This window comes from Blennius ocellaris (genome assembly GCF_963422515.1).
Source record: "Blennius ocellaris genome assembly, chromosome: 18".
Classification (NCBI taxonomy): Eukaryota; Metazoa; Chordata; class Actinopteri; order Blenniiformes; family Blenniidae; genus Blennius; species Blennius ocellaris.
Genome location: NC_137667.1, coordinates 25,640,227 through 25,662,084, shown reverse-complemented (window position 1 = coordinate 25,662,084; position 21,858 = coordinate 25,640,227). Strand labels below are relative to the sequence as shown.

The 21,858-nt window shown below is 47.2% G+C and overlaps 1 protein-coding gene across 3 annotated transcripts in view; it reads right to left on the bottom strand.

Annotated features, from left to right (window-relative positions):
* ube2j1 (ubiquitin-conjugating enzyme E2, J1) overlaps positions 1-21,322 on the bottom strand; it is a 90,174-nt gene extending 68,852 nt beyond the window's left edge. For all 3 annotated transcript variants that reach the window (XM_080514603.1, XM_080514604.1, XM_080514605.1), the window contains exon 1: positions 21,046-21,322. In XM_080514603.1, coding sequence (XP_080370729.1) covers positions 21,046-21,076 — 31 coding nt within the window. In that variant the 5' untranslated portion in view covers positions 21,077-21,322. The remainder of the gene's footprint in view (positions 1-21,045) is intronic.
* Positions 21,323-21,858: the final 536 nt, after the last annotated feature.

Genomic DNA, 21,858 nt, shown 5'->3' with positions numbered 1-21,858 from the left:
AGGCCCAGCAGAGGATGTTCTTCCTGCGGCAGCTGAGGAAACTTAAGCTGCCGACCAAGATGCTGGTGCAGTTCTACACGGCCATCATCGAGTCCATCCTCACCTCCTCCATCACAGTGTGGTACCCCGGGGCCACAGACCGGGACAAGTACCGACTGCAGCGCATTGTGCGTGCTGCTGAGAAGGTGATTGGCTGTCAGCTCCCATCTCTCCAAGTCCTGTTCATCTCCAGGACCCGGAGGCGTGTGGGTCGGATCACTGCTGACCCTTCTCACCCTGGACACGGACTATTCACCCCTCTCCCCTCAGGCAGGAGGCTGCGGTCTATCAAGACCCAGAGATCCCGCCACTTGAACAGTTTTTTCCCCACCGCTGTCAGACTCATGAACAATACAGAGACTTAATGACTCAGCACAGACTGTAACCTGCTCTATTGCACTAAGATCCACTGCACCACTTATCACTGTATCACTTTTTATCACTCCATCACCTTATGCACCGTAAGTAATTCCATCCTGTTGTTCCTGTTGTTCTATGTCCATTGTTGCCGTGTACCATATTTTATATTTTACCTCTTATTTTTAGCTTATTTATTTTTATATTCCTAAAGCCTTATAGCTTAAAGTTTTTAGCTTTTCTTTTATCTAAAACCAAGTGTATGTTTTTATGTTTAATGCACATCTCACCAAGAAAAATTCCTAGTTTGTGAACCTGTTTACAAGCAATGGCAATAAAAAGGATTCTGATTCTGATTCTGATTCTGATTCTGATTCTGAAGGCTGTCAAGCAGCAATGTCTCAGATTACAAGCCTCCAAGTCCTCAATGACTGCAGCGAAAACCAAAAGATGCTAGCCAAGCTTCCTGACTGGTTAATAGCCATGTGGAACAGAAAAGTCATCGAAATTGAAGAAACAACGAAGACATTCCCTAGCTTCAGTCAGTTTGTGGTGTTTGTAACAAAGGAGTCCAAAATAGCTTGTAATCCTGTTACCTCTCTTCATGCTCTGAAATCTAGTGATGATGAAAGGATGAAGACACCAAAAACTCGAAATATTGGTGCAAAGGTTCTAGCAAGCAGCTCTCAAGAAAGATCTGAGGTTAAAGTGTGTTTCTTCTGTGACAAGTCAAACCATGGGATTCATAACTGCAGAAAGTTCATGGATAAGTCAATCACAGAACGAGTCAACTTTGTACAAACAAAAAGGTTATGTTTTGGATGTTTGAAACCAGGACATCATTCAAAGAACTGTGATAGAAGGAGTGTCTGCGAAACATGTAAAAGGAAACATCCAACATGTTTACATGAAGACCGCATTAAGAAAGACGAAAGGAAAGAAGAACAGGATAAGGATCAAAATAAGAACGGTAAACACTCAAAGGAGAAGGAGAGGCCAAGGGAAGGTATTGAGTCTAAACAGGCTACCGAAACACCAAATGAAGCAACATCTAATCGGGTGGTGCAACACATGAACAATACCTACACCTCCACAGTTATTCCAGTGTGGTTGTCAACAACAAGTAGCCCAGAGAACGAAGTTCTTGTATATGCTCTTCTGGATAACCAAAGTGACACTACTTTCATCCTGCAAGAAAAGGCAGAAAGTCTGGACACACTGAAAGAACCTGTGCAGCTAAAGCTCTCCACATTGGCATCCAGAAGTACCGTCATTCCAAGTCAGAAGTTAACTGGCCTGCAGGTCAGAGGCTTTTATTCAGCAAAGAAAATTCCTCTCCCAGTTACTTACTCAAGAGAGTTTATTCCTGCTAATCTAAGTCATATTCCTACACCAAAGACAGCAAGAGCATGGCCTCACCTAGAGCACCTTGCTGAAGAGATTGCACCCTTAATTGAGACATTGGTCTGCTCATAGGCTACAACTGTTCACAAGCCCTGTTACCTAGAGAAGTTGTGTCAGGTAAAGACAATGAGCCATTTGCTCAAAAGACCGACCTTGGCTGGAGTATAGTTGGTTGTGTTGATCCATGTGTTGAGTATGGGGATGCAATTGGAAGCAGCCATAGGATCGTTGTGAGACAAGTGGAACCCCATCTTCAGTCGTCTGCTGATCTCACAAGTGAAGTTCAGTATATATGCCGAACACAAGTCAAAGAAGTAGTCACTTCACCAGATGTAATAAAGGTACTTGAGTCCGACTTCAATGAAAGGACCACTGAAGACGCTCACTTCTCTCAAGAGGATCTGCGTTTTATATCAACAATGGAGGCAGGAATCAGAATCAAGACGAATGGTCACTATGAAATGCCTCTTCCTTTTAAGGAAGACAGACCAAATCTGCCAAACAACAGGACCTGTGCAGAGCACCGTCTCAATTGTTTGAAAAGGAGATTTGAGAAATACAAGCAATACCACAAGGACTACATAGCCTTTATGAGTGAAACAATTGCTCGAGGAGATGCTGAGAAGGTTCCCGAAGATGAAATCGATAGGAATGTGGCCTGGTACATCCCACACCATGGAGTGTATCATCCACAGAAACCTGGAAAGATTAGAGTTGTGTCTGACTGTTCAGCAAAATTTCAAGGCATGTCACTCAACGATTACCTGCTCACAGGGCCAGAGTTAACAAACACTTTGGTTGGTGTTTTATGTCGGTTTCGTAAGGGTCCAGTTGCAATAATGTGCGACATAGAACGTATGTTCCATCAATTTCATGTGCGAGCAGAAGACCAAGATTCCATCCATCCATCCATCCATTGGCTACCGCTTTATCCGGGGCCGGGTCGCGGAGGCAGCAGTCTGAGCAGAGTTGCCCAGACTTCCCTCGCCCCAGACACTTCCTCCAGCTCCTCCGGTGGCACCCCAAGGCGTTCCCAGGCCAGCCGAGAGACATAGTCCCTCCAGCGTGTCCTGGGTCTGCCCCGAGGCCTCCTACCGGAGGGACATGCCCGAAACACCTCCCTCGGGAGGCGTCCGGGGGGCATCCGAAATAGATGCCCGAGCCACCTCAGCTGGCTCCTCTCGATGTGGAGGAGCAGCGGCTCTACTCCGAGCTCCTCCCTGGTGACTGAGCTCCTCACCCTATCTCTAAGGGTACGCCCAGCCACCCTACGGAGGAAGCTCATTTCAGCCGCTTGTATCCGAGATCTCGTTCTTTCGGTCATGACCCATAGTTCATGACCATAGGTGAGGGTAGGAACGAAGATCGACCGGTAAATCGAGAGCTTCGCTTTTTGGCTCAGCTCCTTCTTCACCACGACGGACCGATACAACGTCCGCATGACTGCAGACGCTGCACCGATCCGCCTGTCGATCTCACGCTCCATCTTTCCCCCACTCGTGAACAAGACCCCAAGATACTTGAACTCCTCCACCTGGGACAAGGGCACTCCACCGACCTGGAGGGGGCAAGCCACCTTTTTCCGGTCGAGAACCATGGCCTCGGATTTAGAGGTGCTGATCCTCATCCCAGCTGCTTCACACTCGGCTGCGAACCGTGTCAGTGCACGCTGGAGATCCAGGCTTGATGGGGCCAACAGAACCACATCATCCGCAAATAGCAGAGATGAGATTCTGTGGTCCCCAAACCGGACCCCCTCTGGCCCCCGGCTGTGCCTAGAAATTCTGTCCATATATATGATGAACAGAACCGGTGACAAAGGACACCCCTGCCGGAGGCCAACGTGCACTGGGAACAGGTCCGACTTACTGCCGGCAATGCGAACCAGACTCCTGCTCCGGGAATACAAGGACCGAACAGCCCTCAACAAGGGACCCCGGACTCCGTACTCCCGGAGCACCCCCCACAGGACATCTCGGGGGACGCGGTCGAACGCCTTCTCCAGATCCACAAAACACATGTGGACTGGTTGGGCGAACTCCCACGAACCCTCAAGCACCTGGTGGAGGGTATAGAGCTGGTCCAGTGTTCCACGACCAGGACGAAAACCGCATTGTTCCTCTTGGATCCGAGGTTCGACTAACGGCCGGACCCTCCTCTCCAGTACCCTGGAATAGACTTTCCCGGGGAGGCTGAGGAGTGTGATCCCTCTGTAGTTGGAACACACCCTCCGATCCCCCTTCTTAAAGAGAGGGACCACCACCCCGGTCTGCCAGTCCAGAGGTACTGTCCCCGCCCGCCACGCGATGTTGCAGAGACGAGTCAGCCACGACAGTCCCTGCACATCCAGAGACTTAAGGAACTCTGGGCGAATCTCATCCACTCCCGGTGCCTTGCCACCGAGGAGCTTCACAACAACCTCGGTGACTTCAGCTTGGGAAATGGACGAGTCCACCTCTGAGAACCCAGTCTCTGCTTCCTCAATGGAAGACGTGGTGGTGGGATTGAGGAGGTCCTCGAAGTATTCCTTCCACCGCCCGACAATGTCCCCAGTTGAGGTCAACAGCTCCCCACTTCCACTGTAAACAGTGTTGGTGGAGAACTGCTTCCCCCGCCTGAGGCGCCGGACGGTTTGCCAGAATTTCCTCGAGGCCAACCGAAAGTCCTCCTCCATGGCCTCTCCGAACTCCTCCCAGACCCGAGTTTTTGCCTCCACCACAGCCCGGGCTGCGGCTCGCTTGGCCTGCCGGTACCTGTCGATTGCCTCGGGAGTCCTATGAGCTAACAGTGCCCGGTAGGACTCCTTCTTCAGCTTGACGGCATCCCTTACTTCCGGTGTCCACCACCGGGTTCGGGGATTGCCGCCACGACAGGCGCCAGAGACCCTGCGGCCACAGCTCCGAGCAGCAGCTTCGACAATGGAAGTTGAGAACATGGTCCACTCGGACTCAATGTCTCCAACCTCCCTCGGGATCTGTGAGAAGCTCTCCCGGAGGTGGGAGTTGAAGGCTGCGCGGACGGAAGGCTCGGCCAGATGTTCCCAGCAGACCCTCACAACACGTTTGGGCCTGCCGAGTCTATCCGGCCTCCTCCCAGTCCAGCGCATCCAACTCACCACCAGGTGGTGATCAGTTGACAGCTCTGCCCCTCTCTTTACCCGAGTGTCCAAGACACGCGGCCAGAGATCAGATGACACGACCACAAAGTCTATCATTGACCTCCGGCCTAGGGTGTCCTGGTGCCATGTGCACTTATGGACACCCCTGTGCTCGAACATGGTGTTCGTTATGGACAAGCTGTGACTGGCACAGAAGTCCAATAACAGAACACCACTCGGGTTCAGATCGGGGAGGCCGTTCCTCCCAATCACCCCCTTCCAAGTCTCGCTGTCATTGCCCACGTGGGCGTTGAAGTCCCCCAGGAGAACAATGGAGTCCCCAGTTGGGGCACTATCCAGCACCCCTCCCAGGGACTCCAAGAAGGTTGGGTACTCTGAACTGCTGTTCGGTGCATAGGCCGAAACAACAGTCAGAGACCTGTCCCCTACTTGTAGGCGTAGGGACGCAACCCTCTCGTTCACCGGGGTGAACTCCAACACATGGCGGCTGAGCTGTGGGGCAATAAGCAAGCCCACTCCAGCCCGCCGCCTTACACCGCGGGCAACTCCAGAGAAGTGGAGTATCCAGCCCCTGTCGAGGAGCTGGGTTCCAGAGTCCAAGCTGTGAGTGGAGGTGAGCCCGACTATATCTAGCCGGTATCTCTCAACCTCCCTCACAAGCTCGGGCTCCTTCCCCCCCAGCGAGGTCACATTCCATGTCCCAAAAGCCAGAGTCCGTGTCCGGGGATCGGGTCGTCGAGGCCCCTGCCGTCGACTGCCACCCAATCCACATTGCACCCGACCCCTACGGCAGCCTCTGTGGGTGGTGGGTCCACAGGAGGATGAGGAAGAGGGGCCCGCGTCGTCCCTTCGGGCTGAGCCCGGCCGAGTCCCGCGGGCAAGAACGCGGCCACCAGGCGCTCGCGTGCGAGCCTCCACCCCGGGCCTGGCTCCAGGGTGTGGCCCCGGCTGCGCCAAACCGGGCGACGTCACCTTTTTCCTCGTGAGTGTGTCCATGGGGTCTTGTGAACTGCTTTTAGTCTGACCCGTCGCCTCGGACCTGTTTGCCTTGGGAGACCCTACTGGGGGGGCAAGCCCCCCGGCAACATAGCTCCGAGGGTCATTCGGGTGCTCAAACTCCCCCACCACGATAAGGTTGCAGTTCAAGGGGGAGAAGACCAAGATTACTTGAGATTTCTCTGGTGGGACAATGGAGATTTTCAATCTCAACCATCAGTTTACCGTATGAGAGTGCACCTGTTTGGAGCAGCCTCATCGCCTGGTTGTGCAAACTACGGCCTCAGACACATCGCAGCTCAAGGACAAGGTCATTTCAGTGAAGCATCCATTCGTTTTATTGAAAGACACTTTTATGTTGATGATGGTCTGATAAGTGCAGCAACGAAGGATGAAGCAATTCAGTTGGTCAGCGAAGCAAGACAGCTTTGCAGCGCTGGTAAGCTACGAATCCACAAGTTTGTTTCGAACTGCAAGGAAGTGCTTGCCTCAATTCCCAAGGAAGAGTGTGCCGAAACGGTACAAAATCAAGACTTAGCTTTGGGTGAGCTACAGATGGAGAGAGCCTTAGGTGTTAAATGGTGTGTCACTTCAGATCAGTTTGGATTCAGAGTAGTGGTGAATGAACGCCCACTCTCTAGAAGAGGAGTTTTGTCAACTGTAGCCTCCATCTATGACCCCCTCGGCTTTGTAGTGCCGTTCATTTTGATTGGCAAGCAAATACTTCAACAAATGTGCAGGGATAAAACTGGATGGGATGAACCACTGTCTGATGAACTTCGGTCACGATGGGAATCTTGGTTATTGGACCTTCAAAACCTAGCTGAAGTAAAGATTCAGCGATGTTACATTCCAGCAGATTCCAAAGAAGTTCAAGACTATGAACTTCATCACTTCGCAGATGCAAGTGTCACCGGTTATGGTCAGTGTACCTACCTGAGAGCTATCAGTGCATCAAGACAAGTCAGTTGCTCTTTAGTTATGGGAAAAGCAAGAGTGGCTCCCACAAAGGTCACCACGGTGCCAAGACTCGAGCTGTCAGCGGCAGTTGTTGCTGTGCGTACAAGTGACATGCTGAGAAAGGAGTTGGATGTAAAAGCACAGGAGTTCTTCTGGACGGACTCAAAGGTTGTCCTCGGCTACGTTAATAATGATGCTAGAAGGTTTCATGTCTTTGTAGCAAACCGCGTTCAGCGGATCAAAGACAGTACAAATCCCAGTCAATGGAGACATGTTACCTCTGAAGAAAATCCTGCTGATCATGCATCCAGAGGCCTCACAGCAAAGGAGCTCATTGCATCTAACTGGTTTACTGGTCCAGATTTTCTCTGGCATGACAAGCTTCCCAGTGGAGATATCAAGGTGGGAGACGTTGCAGTTGAAGATCCAGAAATTCGCAAGGCCTTTACGAACAAGACCATGACAGCAGAAGATTCACTGCTCGATCGCTTCCTAAAGTTTTCCAGCTGGTTGAGGTTAGTCAAAGCTATTGCTAGACTCATGAGGCGAGTCAAAGAGCTTAAGGGTTTAATACCAAGGAACAATGAGAGTACAAGTATCAAAGAGAGACAAGATGCAGAACTAACGATAATACGTATTGTGCAAAGAGCAACCTTCTCTGAAGAAATCCAAAGTCTTCAAAACAAGAAAAACTTACCAACTAAGGATAAGTCGAGCAGACTATACAAACTAAATCCCTTCTTGGATGAGCAAGGCATCCTGAGGGTGGGAGGTCGGCTAGAACATGCTGCTCTGCATCCACACATCAAGCATCCAGCAGTCTTGTCAAAGACTAGCCACATATCCACTCTCATAATCAAGCACCATCACGAACGAGTGCAACACCAAGGGCGTGGCTTAACGACGAATGAGCTACGATCGAATGGCATTTGGATACTTGGGTGTAGTCATGCTGTGTCATCATACATCCATAAATGTGTAAAGTGTCGCAAGTTCAGAAGGTGCACTGAGCAACAAAGAATGGCAGACTTGCCTAGTGAGCGCATGGAAACAACTCCTCCCTTCACATACAGCGGGATGGATTGTTTCGGCCCATTCTATGTCAAGGAGGGAAGAAAGGAACTGAAGCGCTATGGTCTGCTGTTCACTTGTCTGTGTTCTCGTGCTGTGCACATAGAACTACTCGACGACTTAACGACTGATGCTTTCATCAATTCTCTTCGTGCTTTCATTGCGCTACGCGGAAACGTTCGACAACTTCGATCTGACCAAGGCACTAACTTTGTTGGCGCCAGACGTGAGTTCATGGAAGCTGTGAAGGAAATGAACCAAGAACGCCTACAACAGCTTGGCTGTGAGTTTGTCATGAACACTCCATCTGCAAGTCATATGGGTGGAGCATGGGAAAGGCAAATTAGGACCATAAGAAGTGTGTTGACATCCATTCTGGATCAGTCATCCAGAAGACTTAATGGTTCCTCTTTGCGAACTTACTTCTACGAAGTTATGGCAATCATAAATAGTAGACCTTTAACATCACACCTACTCAATGACCCAGCTGGGCCACAGCCTCTTACGCCTAATCACATCCTGACAATGAAGTCTTCGATAATCTTGCCTCCACCTGGAGACTTTGTGAAGGAAGACCTCTATCTTCGCAAAAGATGGCGTAAAGTGCAATACTTAACCAATGAGTTCTGGTCCAGATGGAAGAAAGAGTACTTGTTAAACCTGCAGCAGAGGCAAAAATGGCACAAGACGCACAGAAATGCAAAAATTGGTGATATAGTGATTGTGCAAGACGACACTGCACCACGAAATGAGTGGAAGTTGGCTAAGGTCACAAACGTGTACCCTGGTGAAGATGGCTGTGTAAGAAAGCTGAAACTACTGATCAGTGATTCAGCACTGGACAACCAAGGAAAGCGACTCAGTAAGTTAGTCTACCTAGAGAGGCCTATCCACAAAACAGTTACTCTGCTTGAGGCTGAGTAATTTAACTTTGCTATCACTACCTTACTACAGGTCTTATGAAACCTTTGAGTTTAGATTAGGAGTTAATTAGGAAATCACCAGTGATTTGGTGGGAGTGTAGCTGTCATCAAAGTCAGTTATGCAATTTAAGTTCATTTAATTAGTTTTGAGTTAAAAACAGGAATAATTTAGTTAATACAATTATATTTGTTGTTTTATAAATACGTTAAAAGGGTTAAGAAACACAAGGGTGAATATTGTTTGAAGTGGAACCTTTCTGTGGAACAAATGTTGTTACCTTGTTGTGGTCAGGTAATTTATGTAAGATGCACTATAACAGTCACCGCATGGAGCAGCGTATCTGTTTACATGATGAAAGACTAAAGCCCCGTCTCTACCGCACACAAGTGCCGGGCTGGAGCGGAGCGGTACGGAGCAGTTCGGAAGCACAACCCCGACCGAAATTTTGGGCCGTGTCTCCACTGCAGAGAGGAACATGAAAAGTGGGCGGGGCTTATGAGCTCCGCAGAAATGTGACATTATAACAGAAAAAAACGTCGTCAGATGTAGATCTTATGAATCCTCTGTTGTTGTTTAAATTCTCCACTTTGCACTGTTATTTTTTGCAGCGGAAAAAAAAAAAAGTTACTTTTTGCAGCAGTCATTTTTTGCAGTGGAGAGCTGCAGCGCAACTTCCGTGTTTGTTTTGAGAGAGCGAGTCGCTCGGCCACTTGCCGGGCGACGTGCCCCGCACTGAGCGCTCGGGTGCGGGGCAAGTGGCCGGAGCGTTCCCTCCGGTTGGCTGAGGCACAGACACGGGAGTCTGAGCTTTCTGCAGGAGGTTCTCCACTCCGGCGCCTCCGTGTTCCGGCAGCACAGCACCGGAACACGGAGGCGCCGAGCTCCGAGCTCCGAGCTCCGAGCTCCTTTTCATCGCTTCCGCGGTCTGTCCCCATGATAAAGCGCCACTGACCGCGGCTGAACAGAACGCTGACCGCCTCTGGAAAGCGGAGCAGCCGGAGCGCGGTCAGCGCCGGAGACGAAAGCTCCAGACTCCGGTGTCCCGGGCGTGCATCAGCGCCACGGCCAGCGCTATGCTGCAAACAGAAAACTCCACCGCGATGCAAAGTCCCCCCCCCCCCCCCGGTCTCCCCCTGCCTCAAGTCGCTCTTTCACAACAAACACTAAAGTTGAGCAGCAAAGAAAAGAAAATGAAAATAAAAACAACCAGAGCACAGCTGACCACACTGACAGCAGAGGCTTCATCCAGCCAGCACATTAAAATATTGAGGGCGTGTAGTAAATCACTGACCAATCAGCAGACAGCAGCTCAACCTCAGACCCGTTCCATGGTCCCCGGCACCCCAATGGATGGGTAGCGGAAAAGCGGTCGCCTTTGGAGCGGTCTAGAGTGGTTTAGACTGCATTACATGTCGTGAGACGCGAGCCGGAGCGGTTTAAACCCGTCTAGGCTGGTACTTTCTGTGCGGTGGAGACGGGGCTTTTGAGTGCTGAAGAAGAGTGCATATTTTCCTTTGGAAGTTTTCTTCCCCAAGTTTATGCGGCCAATGAGGTATGAAACTTCTGCCTATGTTTATATTGTGCTGTTGTTTTGTTTATTACGCATTTCTTGTAATTGTCATTTTCTGAATATGTGTTTAAACTCGTGTATGTTTGTATATTTATTTATTCAGTTCTCACGGCATTGACAGCGGCATTTCGTCACTTCAACCTGACGCCTGGAATAAATGTCTGTATGAAAAGGAACACCTTGTCGTCCGTGATTAAACTTGAGGGGAGCTACACTACTGTAATCCTTGAAATTAACACTTGAAATTAACACAGGTTTAGCCATTTGGGCACCTCTTGGTTTTCTAGTCAACTAACTGAAGGAAATCATACGGTCAACAGGACTGGCGAAAAATGTAAGAAATGTAAGAAAATGTAAAAATGAACCCCCAGAATGCCAAAATGTGCACCACGCCCTGTAGAACTGTCATAGAAAAATCTAACCAAAAGCGTCTTGTTTGTCTCATCAAGACCAAAAAAACACACGCCGATACCCCTGACCAAAGTCAAACAGGAAGTTGGAAGAATTTGTCTCGTGCCCTCGCAAATGATATCGCCTCTAAAAGCCAGTCCATTCCCTGGATGTTCACCGGTGTGGGGGAAGTGTGCCTCTGCCTGCAAAAGTTCACCACCAGCTCTTTAGTTTTACCTGCGTTGATCTGGAGGCAGTTCTGCTGGCACCAGTCCACAAAGTCCAGGTTGAGTTCTTTGTACTCCCCCTCCTCCCCATTGGTGATGAGGCCGACAATGGCAGAGTCATCAGAGAACTTCTGCAGGTGACAATTGTGTAGGGTGAAGAGGAAGGGAGTCAGGCCAGTCCTCTGTGGGGCCCCTGTACTGCAGATGACCAGGTCAGAGACACAGTCTCATGTCCTCACAAACTATGGCCGGTTGGTCAGGTAGTCCAGGAGCCACGATATGAGTTGCAGGTTGATGTGTGCTTTGCAGCTTGTTCCTCAGGAGTGTGGGCTGTATGGTGTTCAAAACACTGGAGAAATCATAGAACATGATCTTCACAGTGCTCGCAGCCCTCTTTAGGTGAGAGAGAGATTGCTGCATGAGGTAGTTGACAGCATCCTCCACCCTGATGCCTGGCTGGTAGGTGAACTGCATTGAGGAGATCATCAGGGGGCGTCGATGGTGAAGGACCAACCTCTCCAGGGTCTTCATCAGGTGTGATGTCAGAGCCATCGGCCTGTAGTGGTTGAAGTCCTTGGGGTGGGAGATCTTTGGCACCAGTACCACTCAGGATGTCCTCCTCGATCAGGGGTGGGCAATCCTGGTCCTCGAGGGCCGCAGTCCTGCACGTTTTAGATGTTTCCCTGCTCAAACACACCTGTTATCATGATGAGGCTCTGCAGAAAGCTTGACAAGGAGCCACTAATTGCTGTCAGCTGTATTGATGTGAGGAGACGTCTAAAACGTGCAGGGCTGCGGCCCTCGAGGATCAGGATTGCCCACCCCTGTCCTAGATTGTAGAACTCCCTCATAACATCTCGGTGCATGGTCCGCTGTTCCAACACTTCAGGGCAGTAGTCCTCGAAAAATGTGGATCGGGGAGTCCTTGTATTTCAGTTTGCCTCTAAGTTTCCAAGCTTCCTACACCACCAGCTGCCTCGTCTGGAACCCGTGGAAACAAATCACGACTGCTCGAGGCCTCTCGCCCGGGCTTGGCTTAGCTGTTAGCGAGCAGTGAGCACAGTCCAGCTCCGGAGCCGACGTCAGCGTATGTTCACCAAAAACCTCGACCAGGTGTTGAGAGAAGAACGTTGTTGGGTGTGGACCTTTGATGTTTTCAGGTGAACCGACAATTCTTATGTTGTTCCAACGGCTTCCACTTTCTAAATCTATGAGTTTAGCTTTAAGCCTAGCATTCTCCTCAGCTACGGATGTTAGCTTGGTGTCCATGGCTAGCACATCTTGGCTTGTCGTATCAGCGGATAACTCCAGCTAAGAGAGATGCTTCTGGTGATCCAGAAGTGTGGTCTAATGCTGTCTACCTTATTCTCCAGTTTGGAAAAGGTGGTGTTAAATTCCGATGAGAGCGACATCTTGTGATCCACTAGCATTGTTGTTAGCATAGCCATGATGGCGCTCGCAGCCGGGTCCTCCTCCTTTTGCTCCTCTCTCTTGGCTCTGCTCGACATTTTCTCATTCAGCGCGAGGAGTTATTAATATTGTTCAGTGTCAGCAGCAGTTAATGCTCTCAGTCGAGCTATACAAAATAGTAGGAGTTAATTTAGCGGGAGCATGGAAAAATGCGACTACTCCATCTTGTCGCCCAACCGGAAGCGAGCAGCTACATTTTGGATGGTTTGAAGGCAGTTATAAGATGACTGATTTAAACAGGTAAAAGGGAGTTACAATAGTCTAAACGAGAAGAGAAAAAAGCATGTAAAATAATTTCTCGCTCCACCTTGGATACCATCCCTTTTAGTTTGGTGATGCTACGCAGGTGGGAAAAGCAGGAAGGTGTCAACAGGCTGACATGGCTGTCTAGTGACAAAGACTGGTCAAAAGACACACCCAGGTTACAGAAACAGGTTTTGATATAATCATTTAATGGCCTAATATGCAGTCTAATGGGTGGTATTTTGGGGGGCAACTATAAGAGCATCTGTTTTGCTTGTGTTAAGCTGAAGGCAATTGTCAGTCATCTCCATTTTAATGGCCTGGAATGTTTATTGCTCTCTATTGGTTTAAAATAATTATATAACTGAATGTCATCTGCATACATATGGTAAGAAATCCCACTAAAACTGCTAATTATCTGCGCCAGAGGCAATAAAATCAATAAAAATAGTAATGGGCCCAGGACAGATCCCTAAGGTACACCACAGGACCAAGGGACTGTGTAAGACATGAGCTTCCCAATGAAACAGACACCCTCCTGTGGATGAAGTAGGACGAGAACCAGTCCAAATCAGAACCTGAGATACCCACAATCTGCTTTAGCCTGTCCAGCAGAATACTGTGATCCTCAGTATCAAAAGCAGAGCTGAGGTCCAGAAGTACCAATACAGAGTATTTCCCATCATCTGCTTCCATCAAAAGTTCATTAGTGACTTTAGTCAGAGCAACATTCTGTGGAGTGTAGTTTACGGAAGCCAGATTGGAACAGGTCATACATACCATGTGTCTCGAGAGCAGATGGAAGCTGCATGACGACAACTATTTCAAGTATTTTTGCGACAAAGGGCAGTTTGGAAATAGGCCTATCGTTCATAAAAAGGGTGGAGTCCAGCTTTGGGGGGTTATTTTTAGCAGAGGCTGAATTATAGCATGCTTAAAAAGTGTAGGGACAGAGTCTGTGACAGACTTATTACATCAGCAATGGTTGGATCAATTGATTTAAAAACATTAAACAAATAAGAACGGAGGGTGAAAATCGAAGGGGCCAGAGAGATAAAGACCATGCTATATGTCAAAAATACTGCTTTATGACCCCTAAACGTTTGATGTCCGGCTCAAAAAGGGGCAGCGCTAAAGGGTGGGGGGTCATAAAAATAAAAAAAAGTCGCGGCTGTAAGCTGCCATCGTTGTCGTTGTTGTTGTTTGACGTTAGAATTAAATCTAACATTAAATCTTGTATTCAGAGAATTAAACAACTACAAACCTACTACTACCCCTGAATTAAACATTTAAACTAAACCTTACATTAAAAGCCCGCGTCTGTTCACTTAGGAAGTTGTATTTAAGAGTTAAATTTAAATTCTTCAAAGCTTCCGTGATGGAGCAGCAGATAGAAGAGCGAGCATGAGGAGAGAGAGAGTGCAGAGGATCGAACTTAAGTGCCCCTGAACCCATCACTCATGGCAGCATGTGATGGCTACAATAGCGAGACAAGGCCAGAATTTCACCCTTTTAGGTGAAATTCTAGAGGAGTAAAGGTGCTCAAAACTGCACAGAGACAGGCAGAAGTAGGATCTGATGCTCATTTCAGAGCTTGGCCCTCCTTGTCTGAGGGGGCTTCAGCCTTCAGCCCCCCTCAACAAAACAACAAATATTTTAAGTTTGGCATTCATCTATTATGCAAAGCTGATTTTTATTGTACCATTTAATTTCATACAACATATGTGTATAACATGTATAATCACAGCTGCATATAATGCACACCCAGCATAACACGCACGACATAACGTGCATCACTCGTAACGTAAACAGCACATTGAATCCAGCCACCCAGAAAGAAAAAAAAAAATCATGGCCACGGCCTTGAAGTGGAAGGAGTGGAAGAACAGGAGAGAGGGCAGAAGAAACAGAACATGGAGAATGACAGCAATATATAAGTTTGGAGAATGTACAACATTTTTGGGGGGGTTTGTCTCGTAAAAGAGATGGAGCAGAGAAGCCAAAGAAGAAACAAAGTATAGTTCATGGAAACAAGAGACAAGAAGGTAATACCAAAAGTACAACCAAAGAACACTGATGCAGAATAAAGACATACACACGAGAGGAGGACAAAGAGCCAACCAAATTAAAGTAATGTATATAGTTCAGAGAATGCAGAGAGAAGAAGAAAGAAACACTATTTGCTGTGTCCATCGGATACCTTTTGATCATATTAACGCTGTGTGTTAATATTATGTCCTGCATAATTTCCAGGCTCACAAATATGTTGTTGCTTTCATCTCTGGGTATATATTTTGAAAGAAGTGAAGCACAGGAGACAAGACAGGGGAAGACGAGAGCAGAGGTCCTCAATAGGCGGCCCGTGGTCTGGAGCCAACTCTCTGGCCCGCGGCGGCCCATTAGCTGCATATCAACGTCAAATAAAATGCAATTTGTGGGGGGGAAAAATAGGCTGGTCTACCTTGTTTAGACCTCATCCCACACTGTAGCCGGAGCCAGAGTCTGAACGCATCTGTGCAAGTAACTATGTCAATGCGTGTTCCACTCAGACGTCCACGCCCACGAATTTCAATTTCACGACCCGCCAAACTACCGATCATCGAGTAGAAAGTCAGTAAGTCAAAATTAAACAAAGAAACATGACCTGCAGCGTGAAAAAGCACAGAATCAACCAGGAAAAGCGTCAGTTCAACTCTGACTGGACTGAACAGTTTAGTTTAATATTATTGGACCATGCTTGATCTGCATGCAGACCGGAGTTGTCAGCAAAGTGGATCATCACTTCAACTTTCTGCATGCCACCAGCTTTAATGCAAACTACCCTCCAAAATCCCACAGCCGCAAAACAGAAATTGTCATACAAGTCCTCCATGTCTACGATCTCGGCATTGGTACAAGAAAGCGCAAAAGCAGCATCATTCTCTTGTTTCACAGAACCTTGCCAAAGCTAAGAAACAATTTGCTGATGCAGAGTTAATTAAAAAAAAAGGGCAATTAATATGGTTCATGAAGTTTTAAGTCACGATGAGAAAAGCAAGAAAATGGTTGTGGAGCTGTTAAAGGTGTGTTTACACATAATGACGACAAGTTTGGCACAAACCTCAATTCCTGACTGAGCTGCTTTGCGCCTTTGTATATCATCACTCTCTATCATTAATCTGTCAGGAATGTGGCAAATCAGGAGAATTTATTATATTCAGTTGTGGATGTTGCTATGAGAGATTCAGCTACATTCAGCGAGGCGAACAACATCTATAACCGGCATGAACTTCTTAAGATCGGTTTCAACAACGAGAGAAGCGTTACAACAGAGTTTCTCCATTTTCACGACTTCCCGGCAAACATAGCAAGTAGTCCCGGCTCCCCATGGATTACCATCCCCGCAGGCAGGCGACAGAGATGGCGAAGGGAGAGGAGCAAAAGTGAGGCTATGGAGGCAGCCTGCTAAACCACCGCTTCCAAGTGCCTTCCTCACCAATGCCAGATCGCTGGTCAACAAAGTCAATGAACTGAGGCTGCAGGTGGCGACGAACAACATTGTCAAGAACAGCAGCATTCTGTTGATCAGAGAATCCTGGCTCCACTCATCGATTCCGGACTCCGGTATTGAGCTAGCAGGCTACATGGTACAGCGCCGCAACAGGACTAGCAACTCCGGGAAAAGCAGAGGTGGGGGAGTGCGTTTGTGTGTTTGAACAACTGGTGTACAAACACAGTGACTGTGGACAGTTACTGCTCTCCTGACTTGGAGTACGTGACTGTAAAATGCAGACCCATTTATCTCCCCAGAGAGTTTACCTTATCGCCGTTGTTTGCATAGCACCAGATGCTAATGCTAGCACAGCCACTGGACTGCTCCACCACGGCGTTAACACCCAGCAGACCAGGCACCCTGACGCCGCACATCGTCACATGGGACTTTAACCAGGTGGATTTAAAACCAGTGCTCCCCAAATTCCACCAGCACGTGAAGTGTGCCATCAGAGGACCCAACACATTGGACAAAGTCTTCACAAACATTAAGCACGGCTACAGGGCTAAGCCATTACCGCACCTAGGCCAGTCTGATCACGTATCACACTTCCTGATTCCAGCAAACACCCCACTCAGGAAAACTGCCCCCACCACCACAAAGACAGTAAAAACCTGGCCAGAGGGAGCCTCCCAGCAGCTACAGGATTGTTTCAGGAGGACCGACTGGGGTATTTCTGAACACCCAGGTGTTCAGTGACAGTGTGCTGAGCTACATTAAACACTGCACAGACACCATTACAGAGAAACACATCCGGGTCTGCACCAATCAGAAACCCTGGATGACCAGTGAGGTCCATAAGCTGCTGAAGGAGAGAAAAACAGCCTTCAGGTCTGGTGACGTGGTCCTCTACAGCACAGCCCGTGCCAACCTGAAGAGGGGCATCCGAGAGGCCAAGTTGGACTATAAAGGGAGGGTTGAGGACCACCTGGAGAGCAACAACAACAGGCAGGTGTGGTTGGGCATCCAGCACATCACTAACTACAGGACCAACCTGGGGCCTGTGGTCGGTGATGCATAGCGATGCCAGTGGAACTTAACAATTACTTTGCCCGGTTTGAGGTGTAAAAGCCGGAGGCTTCCGGACCTCACCCAGGAAACGACAACTCCACCTTCAGGGTGGAGGAGCATGAGGTGAGGCACACACTGCGGTCCATAAACCCACGGAAAGCAGCTGGACCTGATGGCATCTCAGGACGTGTGCTGAAGGACTGCGCTGACCAACTGGCTTGGGTCCTCAGCAGGATTTGTAATCAGTCTCTGTGCAGTCCATCATCCCGACCCATCTTAAATCCTCCATTATAGTCCCTCTCACCAAAAAACAGACTATTGACAGTCTCAATGACTCCAGGCCAGTAGCATTGACCCCTGTGGTAATGAAGTGGCATCATCATCATGGCATTCATTCCCCCTTTGTTCGACCCACACCAGTTTGCTTACAGAGCTAACAGGTCTACAGAGGACGCTGTGACCACTGCTCTCCATGCTGTCCTGTCCCACCTGGAACATCAGTGGAGCTATGCACGGATGCTCTTTATCGACTTCACCTCTGCCTTCAATACCATCCTCCCCCACAGACTGGTGTCTAAGATGTTGGACATTGGATTCCCACACTCCACCTGCCTCGGGATTAAAGACTTTTTCACAGAGCATATCCAGAGGGTTAGAGTGGGCCCCCACCTCTCCACAGCCACCAGTCTCAGCACTGGCTCACCACAGGGCTGTGTACTGAGCACCCTCCTTTACACTCTAACAGATGTGTATACTCAACTTCTTCGTTTTCCAGCAAATCAAACTTGAAATAAAGAATTACAGTCGTTTCCCAAATTGTGTTTAACAAATGCAAAACAGGAAACAGGAAACTACAGGATTTCTGTTTTTCGATTTTCAATTTCCAAATGAGAAACAGGAGATGAACAGTCTCCTGTTTTTTGTCTCCCATTATGAAATGGGAAAATGAAAATCGGACGGTTTCCCGTTTTCCGACAAGGAAAATCGAACGACTGAAAGGCATGTGGACCCTGAGATGCATCTCATGGAGGCACGGGTGTTCGCCCTAGATTGCTCAGCATCCAGACAAAATCCATACAGTTGATCAGAGAGGAGCATGCTGCAGGTAGCGAATGCTGTCACGCTGTATAATGGATCAACACGCATCACAACTAATCCACACACTCAGTTGCAAACTTCATGAAAACAGGTGATTCTTGATATTCTTGGAAGATTTATTGGCAGCCAAATATATGTTCTAGGACTATCAGGACTGTCAGGCCCATTTAAGAAACTATATTCAGATGCATGAGGTCATATAAAGAATGTCAGGAATGATGGGAAAATTATATTGGTCACTCATCGTGCTGATGTGTAAATGCGCCTCAAAGCAAGTGCCGCTGTCGGATAATACTGTGACAAGAAGAGCGAAGGATTTAGCGGATGAGTGTTGTTCACCTCTGACCACTAACTTAAAGAAATGGAATCAAGAAACAGACTTTCTGATGAACATCTTGGCCTCAGGACTGAGACATGAGGGAATTTCCTCATCCCATCGCTGTCCTTTTTCTCACTGACTGGTGAGTGAATTCATTCATTATTGGTTATTTGGCATCGAACTGGTGTATTATAACAACAATTACAACAATATAACTAATAAGTTAATTTATGTAGTAGCATTTTATACTTCATATACAACAGACCACAATTAAAAACAATAAATAGATGAAACGAGAGAATCGAAACAAATCAAAGGTAACAAAGTGTAAATCTCTCCCTGTATTTCTCTCGGCGTGTAAATAATTAGATATTTGGTTTTTCACTTCCTTTTTTGGTTTTACACTTGCTTTTTTTCAAGAGCGCTTTTTTATGTGACCCTGAACACAAGTTTTGAAAACCCCAGGCTTAAATTATTACTACAACCACCTTGCCTACCATTACTCACAACAATAATGACAATAACAACAATAACAATAGTAATAATGGTCATGTCAGCTAAAACATCTGCAATTAAAACAACTTTTACTGATATATGGTACATCCACATGACAAAAAAAGTCTTTTTGCCATGTCCCCAGCCTTCTCCCAAAAAATTCTGTCCACACGGCACTATGAACATGGCACAACACAAGGCTTCGGGGCATGTAGTACACATGCCAGGCCTTTAGGGACACTGTGACTCACCAAACACACCAAAAATGCAGAAGACAGAGCACATAGAAATTAAGTAGTAGATTCCAGCAGATAAACCTGTATATATATCTCTAGTTCTATAGGTCGACGGCCACACTCGTCATGCTGCTGGCTTCTTCAGCTCCACCAGCACTTGTAGTCCATGATTGTTACTGCTGTCAAGTGAGTCCACACTTGATTTTTGCTGCACTATTAGTAGCACCTTTACGGTAAAACACAGGAGAGCCACAATCCCCTTTAGCCTGTCCTCCAAATATCAGCTCAATTGAACGTACTTTGTTAGCATGATAACTAACATGCTAGGATGTGCGGGAATAATCTATTTATGGGATCGTTACATTACATTATTGAGTGCGCATGGAAGTGAAGCCAGAGTGTAGTGTGGAGGCAAACGTGTGTCACCCCTGGCCTGAATATTCTCATAATCTGGTCCAGCCCAAGTATTTTGACCATCTAAGTGTCCTTTCAGCTTGAAATTTTCCAGGAAAACCTGCCCGTGTGTGTATTTGTGTGTGTGTGTGTGTGTGTGTGTGTGTGTGTGTGTGTGTGTGTGTGTGTGTGTGTGTGTGTGTGTGTGTGTGTGTGTGTGTGTGTGTGTGTCACTCCTTTCGTCTCAGCAGTGTGTGTGTGTGTGTGTGTATACTTAAATATAGATGATCTATTTTCTGAATATATTTTCACAAGGTATCATTTATTCATATTATCATCATAGGCTGTGTGTGTATATATACATTATATAGACTATATGGATATTGGCAAGTATGTCAGGTGAAGTGCCATATGCATATCCACTTGGACCTGTGGGAACTGTAAGCTCTTCACCCGAGACCAAAATCTTGTTTCTGTTATTGTTTAATAGGTTTTTTGTTCTTTGTTAATAAAGTTTCCTGAATCTGACAAGAGTTCTTCATACTTTTTCAGAAATGTTGAGTGACACTTCTTCTTATGGTTATGCATAGGTTATGCATGCAAGTAAGGCTGTGTTCAGCTTGCATGTGAAAGATAAGAAATCACTTTACCGATCCCCAAAGGGGAAATATAGGAATGGAAGCAACAAGAGGAAGAAGTAGGTAATATGAAAATCAAAAGTATTAAGATGAAGTGACATTAGGAGAACCTATGAAGACTTTTATTATGGCTAATTGAAAACAAGCGACAGACCATAAATCGCCACCATGCGATGTGAAGCAGGTGGGGAGGCGAATCATCATCACCCCCCACCCCCCGCCCCATTCTGTAAAATGAAATTCAAGCGCAGAATAATATAAATGTCTCTGAATCTGATCAGACATTTGTACACGGGTCCTTAATGAAGACACCGCGCAGGACATCTGAGGTACGATGCGTCTGTACCGAAAACAAAGTCTGGGTGTGACCTAAAGTTGTGATTACAGGTGAATAAACAGGTCGAAGAAGTGTTGACGAGTAAACAACGTTATCCAGACATCAGCAGCTAAGGAGGAACTGGATCTCCGCATGTCAATACCGAGGTCTTGGACTCTAGTCGAACAACAGTTCAAAGATGGGCAGCGGGACAGAAAGCCATGGAAAACCATCTTACCGGGGCTCTTCAGGTTGTATTTGCTCTCCATATTGACAGAAGCCGCTCTTTGTAACTCCTGGACTTTATTAAGCTAACAGGCTAACAGGTTAGGTAAAGCTGACGCTTCCAGCTGTTTAGCAGCCCGGGCTGAGGCTCTCGTGAGGCGGTCACAAGACGGTCTGAAAGTGGTGATACCACAGACACTTGGAGGAGGTTTCTCAAGTTATTCCAGCTTTTAAAATCGTTTTTAAACCGATTCCTAACTGTTGGTCAAATGTTATCGGAGAGACGTCACTCCTGGAACGTAAACAGGAAATGTGACTGCTTCTTCTTCTTCTTCTTCTCTTTCGTCTTCTTCTTCTTCTTCCATTTATTGGTGGGTTGCAAACCGCTTTCAGGTGCATACCGCCATCTACTGTACATGAGTGTGTAGCGTCACATCCCCTCTATATTCTACCTATTGAATGAGTCGCTCTCTGAAAGTTGAACAGTGCCTTCCTGACATTAGATACGTTGTCTTTCTCCCCTTCCGTTCCAATAAATGTGACTTCTTCTTCTTCTTCTTCTTCTTCTTCTTCTTCTTCGGTTTTACAGCAGTTTGCCCACATGGAAAGAACCTATACGAGGATATATGCGCATATATGAAACCTATAAGCAGTTTAAAAAAAATAACAGTTAAAATCTTTAAATTGTTATTTTTTTGATATATTGTTACATGCCTTTTGCACTGTGGGTCTGAGAGGACTGAAATTTCATCTGTGCTGTATGTTATGCATATTAGCACACTTGACAATAAAGCTGACTTTGACTTTGACTTTGACTTTATATGCA